At 50.3% G+C, this 7,709-nt stretch overlaps 1 protein-coding gene across 1 annotated transcript in view; it reads left to right on the top strand.

The window, feature by feature from the left end:
* The first annotated feature begins 511 nt into the window (after window positions 1–511).
* The window catches only part of Ubash3a (ubiquitin associated and SH3 domain containing A), a 30,904-nt gene continuing 23,706 nt past the window's right edge, over window positions 512–7,709 (top strand). Inside the window, exons 1-4 of the mRNA XM_051187060.1 lie at window positions 512–656; window positions 2,405–2,458; window positions 5,933–6,119; window positions 7,229–7,427. Coding sequence (XP_051043017.1) covers window positions 544–656; window positions 2,405–2,458; window positions 5,933–6,119; window positions 7,229–7,427 — 553 coding nt within the window. The 5' untranslated portion in view covers window positions 512–543. The remainder of the gene's footprint in view (window positions 657–2,404; window positions 2,459–5,932; window positions 6,120–7,228; window positions 7,428–7,709) is intronic.

Here is a 7,709-nt window from a genome sequence, read left to right as displayed (position 1 = left end):
GCTCACTGTGTGGAATTTCCTCATGCTGCATACATGCCATTGGACTTTAAAAGTTCTTACATGTCAATAAAAACTACAAAAAAAAAACAAACAAAAAACAAAAAAGAACAAAACAAAGGTTTTAGAGCACGCCGGACAGTGCCAAGAGTGAATTTCAGTGTCTTCTATGCAGAGGCTAAGGTCCAGGGTGGCTCAGCGTGGATGGCCAGCAGAACCCAGGAGAAGTCTGCTCCCTCAGCCTTCCCAGGTGTTCCCCCTCCCAAATGCTTCCCAAGTAACCAGAATATCCCAAAGATGAGCTTCAGGGCAAACTCCCCCACCCCCAAACAGGGAAGCAGGTGTGTTTAGAAGACACGGCTGTGGACGAATGAGGAGAATTCAAGCCCAATCATTGTGCAAACAGGATATTCGCTTGTGTCAGAAAGATCAAAAAAGGCTTGAGGTTTTTCTTCACAGCCTCAGCCTGCCTCTCTTTCTCCGCTCTCACTTTATCTGGTCCTGGCAGTGAGCAGCAGGCGCCTCTTGCACGGCAAGCAGGAAGACATGGCTGCTGGGGAGACACAGCTCTATGCCAAGGTCTCCAACAAGCTCAAGGGCCGCAACACCTCCTCACTCCTGGACCCCCTCCTGGCCATGGGCTTCCCTGCACATACCGCGTGAGTACTTGCAGCTGTCAAGACCCCATAGCCTGGCTTCCCTGCCTGGGTAGACCCCTCTGCTCCACCTGCCACACCACTGGATAAGCAAGTGTTGCTGACTTCCAGCTAAAGTAGTCACACTAGTGTGAAATGGTGTCTCCCAAGACACCTTCCTCCTGTTTATACATGGAATGGTCTTGACCTTTGAAAGATTGGCTCTTCTACCTGACGGGCAGAGCTCCTGAAACATGTGCACACTAGAAGCCATGTGGGTCTCTGGCTGCCCACTTGTGGGGTTTGGAGGAGAATGAAGGCAGAGGCTAACTCTCCTGCCAACCAGTGACTCCAAAAGCGACAGTTCAAGGTATCTGACTCCGATATGAGTCTCTACGGCTAGGACCCCCTGAAAGAATTATTCGTGTTTCTAAGCAGCCCAGGGAAAGCCATTTGTCTCTGGGGAGAATGTCTGGAATGGCCAGGTGACAAGAGAATGGGTGAGAAATTCCAGAGACTTTGGGGACTCAGCACCACTTGGCTCATCCGAGTCCCCAGACTCAGAGAGGGCAGAGATGCTGCTGACCGTGATCACATAACCCATTGCAAACCCGCTTCTTCGCTGTAGTCCTTATTCTCAGAGAGATGTAAGAAGTGTGCTTCAGGGAGCCCAGGGCTCAGGGGGTGAGCCAAACACGCCCTCAATGGGGTAAAAAGACCCTGGCCACTGTGGAAGAAAGGGTACTGAAGCTAGCCCAGTCTCCTCTCAGTATCAGAGCTTTGGTGTCACTAAATGGGGAACAGAACCCAGGTCATCAGGAAGCCATCAGTGATGTGTTCACCATCCTGCTGCAGATGAGAACATTAAGGTCTAAAGAATAGCCTGTGTCAAGCCTAGGACAGGAGCCAGCTCCCAATGCCTCCCAGACCCACCCTGTTTTACTGCTCAAGCTGGTGGACTCGCCTTCAAAATCCCTGCTAGCTCAAACAATAAACACCTGTGTCTTAAAGCTCTTTCTTGGGCAGAGCTCAGAGTAAGGCTCATGGCATGGCCTCATTGTCACAGCCTCTCCGGGTGGCTACATCCCCACTGCTCTTCACAGCTGTAGTACTGGGCAGCATGACACTGGGTTCCAATGGGGACTTCTGTATCAGCCAATGATTATTGGGTCTATGCCCCACTCTGGTCTATTTGCCCAGCTCAGCCAAATTCAAGTCAACGTATTTACATCCCAGGTCCCAGAATGAATAAGACACATGAAGCCATGTGGAAAGCACCAATGAGCATTTGAGAGTGGGGGACACAGGAGAGGGATGTGGACCAATCTGCCCAGTGGTTGGGTAAGGGATGCTTCCTGCTGAGCAACTGGGGTGGGGCTGCATGTGTCTGGGGTGCACATGCCAGAAGTACAGCCTGTCCCAGCTAACTTACTTCAGCAGCCACAAGTACATAGGATGACTTTGTTGCAGGGTAGCAGCGTACAGAGAGAGGAAAGCAAAAAAAGAACAGAGGTCAGGTCTTAAGTTCTAGAACTCGAGGGCCCAGGAAGAAGAGGTCAAGTCATGGGAGGAGAGTGAGTGGGAACAGGGGTTGGGGCATGAATCACTGTGTGAAGGATGGAGATCTTGGCATAAGGGTTCCTGCTGGGATATTCCGCAGTTTGGCCTTGGTAGGACACAGCATGGTTGAGCAGCCACCTCATTGCTAGATCTCACCCCTTCCAAGGAAAAAAACAACTGGGCCTTGACCATTCTGTGTTCATAATCCGCAGGCTCAAAGCTCTAGCTGCGACAGGGAGGAAGACGGCAGAGGAGGCTGCAGACTGGTGAGTGCGATGGGAGCTGCAGGTCTACAGGGGGCTTGGGTGACACCACCTGGACTCTGCCCCCACCCCCCTGCCGTGGGTCCTTTGTGGGGAGGGGGTGTCTGCAGAAGTGAAGTAAAATGGCATCCATTTCCACCCAGCCTACTCCGAACCCAGGGAAGTAATATAACTCTCCTTAAGACATTAAGAGAGAATCTAGAGATTTTCTCAATTAAAAGCCAGATTTAGGACTCTAGGCAGATCTGCCCACCCCTGGTACATAAGTGTACACCCACCCACACACATACATACCCCAAAACAAAACTGACTTAATCCAAATTTGACTCAAAAAAGAGGTTTTTGTTTCTGATCTGTGTTAAGTAATCAGTGATATAAAATTCACCATGCTCTCGGGCCACTGAAAATGGAAGGAGAATTTAAAGACAGTTGCGACACCTGGAAGAGGGGTAGGGGAAAATGGCCCTCCTAAACTCCCACTCCAGCCACCTGCCCATCACCCTCAGCCTCCTGAGGGAGGGGGTGTCCTTGTTCTTAGGAGCTCCTCCCCACCCAACTGGGAAGTCCCTCCTGCTCTTATTTGAAGTAGCCACCGTGGAAATCAAACAGCAAAAAAACCAGAGCCATGGCTTGGCTGTGGCTCCCCTGTGGAAGATCTGTCGTGTGAGCAAGGTGCCTGGGGACCTGGGTTCTACATTAGTTTCCTTTCCTGCAGCCAAGATCAAATGCCTGATAAAAGCCACTTAAAGAAGGAAGGGCTTATCTGGGAGTGATTGGGTGCGAACTCCATCATGGCAGGGAAAGCCATGCAGTGGGAATGTGAGATGGCTGCTCTCTTCCTACCCACTGGGAGAAAGCTGAGAGAAATGAATGTTGGTGCATGAAGCACTCTCAGAACCCCACGCCTACCCCGATGGTGCTCAGCTCACACTCTTCGTTTTTCTCAGCCCCGTACCCCTGTACATGGGATGGTGCCACTCATTCAGGTAGAGTCTGCCTCCCTCAGTTGACTCATCCTAGAGGAAGGATGAACCGACAGTTTGTCTTTAGGATTGATTCTAGACCCCAGCAATGAACACTCAATATTTACCATCCCAGGTTCCCTTGCCAGCCCTACCAAAACGAAACAAAAATTTTTCCAGCACTGGGTAGAAGCATATGAATGGGTCTCGGGGTTCTGTGTTCTAGAGGAGCCTCTTTCTATAAGATCATAGGCCAAAGTGCATAGTCATAGGACACACAGGCAGGGGACACGCAGGCAGAGGGCACACTAACAGAGGACACACAGGCAGGGGACACACAGGGAAAGGACACACAGACAGAGGACACACAGGCAGGGGACACACAAGGAAAGGACACACAGGCAGGGGGCACACAGGCAGGGGGCACACAGGCAGGGGACACACAGACAGAGGACACACAGGCAGAGGGCACACAGGCAGGGGACACACAGGGAAAGGACACACAGACAGAGACACACAGGCAGGGGACACACAGGCAGGGGACACACAAGGAAAGGACACACAGGCAGGGGGCACACAGGCAGGGGGCACACAGGCAGGGGACACACAGACAGAGGACACGCAGGCAGAGGGCACACAGGCAGGGGACATACAGGCAGGGGACACACAGGGAAAGGACACACAGGCAGGGGACACACAGGCAGGGGACATGCATGCAGTGCCTCCACCAGGATAGGGGAATGCCCAGAGTCCTGACAGTCTGACTGCAGACTGGGGGTGGATGGTCAGGGTCTCTGCAAACTTGGGGATGCCTAGATTCCCAGCAATCTGACTTCAAAGCCAGCCTCCAGATTCAAACCATACACTATAAGCCAAGCTCAGTGCTAGGAGGGGCCTGGATATCACCTGCCAATAACAGCCTAGCCAATGAGACTGACCAAGGAAGAGGGATAAAGCCAGGTCCCCTACACTTAGCCAAGAGTCATCCTGACATGTTACAGGAACCATTTGATAACACCATTCGATCAAAAATTAATTTTGATGCTATGGGGGTGGAGAAGCTGCTGGTGCCTGTGGGAGGCAGTGTGCAGTGTCCCTCAGCTCTGGGAACTCCGCACAGTTCCACCTCTATGCAGAGATCTTAAAAAATCAGATACACACAGCAATCTTGATCACTGTGATGGAAGCTTTGGAAAAGTGAAAGCAATTAAAATGTCCCTGGATTTGGAAGTGGGTGGAAGCAATGTTCCTTATGTGTAAGATGGGTGGTGAGGCAGTCTTGGAAAGACGATGGCAACATACAGAGCCATTTATTCTCCACAATAAAGAGCTCATGGTTTATACAAACACACATGCTGGCTGGACCTGGGCGAATGCACCACTGGGGTGAACTCAGGAAAGAGGCACAAAGGGAGCCAAACAGGGGCAGGCCCCAAACCTTTGCGCATCACCATCAGGGGAATTTGTTTTCACACATGTCAGCCCAGTGACAGTACCACACTTTCTAGCCCTACTATGGCATCACAGGCAAGTGCCAGTCACCAGAGTTCTCCAAAGCTGTAAGGAAATAAGTGTGTGCCAGGCAAGCTAACTACTGCTTGGCTATTGCCTTCCAGGGATGTCCCCATGTGAATGTTGGCCTATGCTTCCTGCTCTTCCCTGGGGAACAAATGTCTTGGGGTAGAATAACTAATTTAAGGCCCTAAGTGAGTGTTTGCCTCTGGATGTGCTGGCAGGTCGCTCTAAGTAACACAGCTGCAGCCTGTGGTCCTGCTGCACTTTTGACACGATGGAAAATGGCATCAGACCCTTGAAATAGATGCCTGTGTTACCTTGACCAGTAAAAAGAAAATTGTGTCTTTTCCATTTTTACCTGCTTTGTAATGAACTTGCATGCGGTGCTGTACATTGGTTTTTCTTGTATTTAGAGTGATTTTCTCAGCCAGGTGTGGTGGTTCACACCTGTCACCCCATCAATGAGAAGGTTGAGACAAGAAGAATTATCCCCAGGACCATCTGGTGTGTAGATGGATCTGGATAGATAGATAGATAGATAGATAGATAGATAGATAGATAGATAGACAAACAGATGAATGCTTTTTAAAAATCTAAATATTCTTGAGTCAAAAGAGAACAGTAGTATTCACCTAAATTTTGTCCAATCTTTTGTGGTTTCAATTTTTCCATTTAATTTAAAGTCTGCAGTGAAACAAAAATGTGAAAATTCCCCCTGTGTTTCAATACCACAAAGATACCTAGACCAGCACTCTCCTGAAGATGGGGTCTGAGTCCCTCTGCCTTTGGCTGCACTGGCAGACTATAATGGGACTGAGAACAGGTGTGCATTGGTCTAGCCTAGAGCCACAGAGTCCCACCACTGGTACCATCTTGCAGGGATGACCACAGCACTGATGTGTTTGTATGAGACCAACATGCCTCTGACTATGGTGTCACTGCTGTTGCATGTACTCAATGGGGACAGCTCAAGTTGATATGACAATGTTCTCTGTTACAGGCTGCATGGCCACTGTAGTGATCCTTCCCTGGATGACCCCATCCCCCAGGAATATGCTCTCTTCCTCTGCCCCACCGGGTCCTTGCTGGAAAAACTCCAAGAGTTCTGGAGGGAAAGCAAACGCCAGTGCGCAAAGAACAGAGCTCACGAGGTCTTCCCTCATGTGACACTCTGCGACTTTTTCACGGTGAGTCAACCCCAGAGGCCTTAGTTGCTCACCACTGCAGCTGATGCCAATTATCAACTGACTTGTTTTAATCAAGACATTAGCATGAGCTGGCTCCTTGGCAGGAATCTTTTCCTTCCTCTGGCCAACTTCGATTTATCCTTCAGGACCTAGCTCATTTAGAGTCTTCAGCTCCCCAAGCAGAAGGAAGTGCAACCCCAGGCTCTCTGTATGTGTCAGTACCTCTAGGAGCACATCTGGGTGCTATGAAGGTGATCTGCCCCTATAAGAAGACAGATGCTGCCCTGGTCCTTATCTACCCAGAGACTAGCCAAGTCCTGAACAGAGGAAGAGCCCCCTGTGTGATGAGAACCCTGAAGAGTGCTGCTGTGAGCTGGGCATGACCAGGGTCTTTCCTATGTCAGGGCCTGGCCCTCTGAAAAAAACAAAACACATGGTGAAGTCAGCAACCTCCCCAGGGAGCATTGCCAAGGCAAGAGAATGCACAGTTGCTGGACAAAGAGAAGGCTTGAGTAAAAGGAGGAGGACCCAAAGCCATTTCCTCTATGCCCATGTCTGGTGAGCTAGAGAAGGGCCCACCTACTCCTGGGACAGCAGGCAGAGCCTTCTCCTGACACTCCACACTGCTAGAGGAGCATGAAGCACAATAGTCAATAAAGAAGCTTCTAGAAGCTATCACCTAGAAAACAACACCTCCCAAGCATCCATGAGTGCCTGAGACTAAGAGGTCTCTGGGGACAGAACTAAACCGTTGCTTTCTGGAGGTCTGGGCTGGAATCCCGTGGGACAGTGTGAACTTCCTCAGAGTTGACTGGAGACTTCCAGAGGCTAACACATGCAAACTGAGACAAGCAACAGGGGGACAGTAATAGGGGAGTTCCAACCTGGGCGTGTAAAGGGGATTAAATTCCAGAAAGGCTCTTACCTGAGATGCCTTAGATAACTGAGCAGAAAATATGGGGGTGACCCTTTTTAACTGCAGGGGCTGTGTAGGGAGTAACCCAGTGTCTTGGATAGAGAACGGCCCATAGTGATTAAGCCTCGATTCTCAACAGGTAATTAACTCAACAAGCACTGAGGACATCCATTCTTTGCTTCCCTTCCCTTAGTGTGAAGACCAGAAGGTGGAGTGTTTGTATGAGGCTCTGAGGCGTGCAGGGGACAGGATCCTGAACTCCTTCCCTACCCTGGTTCCTCTTGTTCTCCATTCTTCCATCAGCTACCTCGGCTTCTTCATCAACGACAGCCCTGCTGACGTCATTAGGGAGTTTGCCACGGCGTTTGCCACGGAGGCATTAGTCTTGGCAGGTGGGGATCCCAGCTGTGGGAAGACACACTGTTCCCTTTGGGTCCCAGAACTGCCACACCTAAAGCCTTGATGGACTATCTCCTGTCCGTGATGATGGCTCTTTAATGTCTGCCATCCAAGGGATAGTTTGGTTCTTGTCTGGAAACAGCACACCAGACACTTCCCTCAGACAGACGCCCATCTCTATGCTCCCAGACGAGTCTTATAGACCTCACCTTAAAGTGGGGAAGGAAATTCCAGGGATGCATCTCAGTTAGTAAGAGTGAATGAGGTTTGATCCT

This window comes from Phodopus roborovskii, unplaced genomic scaffold (assembly GCF_943737965.1).
Source record: "Phodopus roborovskii unplaced genomic scaffold, PHOROB, whole genome shotgun sequence".
NCBI lineage: Eukaryota > Metazoa > Chordata > Mammalia > Rodentia > Cricetidae > Phodopus > Phodopus roborovskii.
Note: the sequence above shows the minus strand (reverse complement) of the source record. Positions and strands in the feature narration are given on the sequence as shown.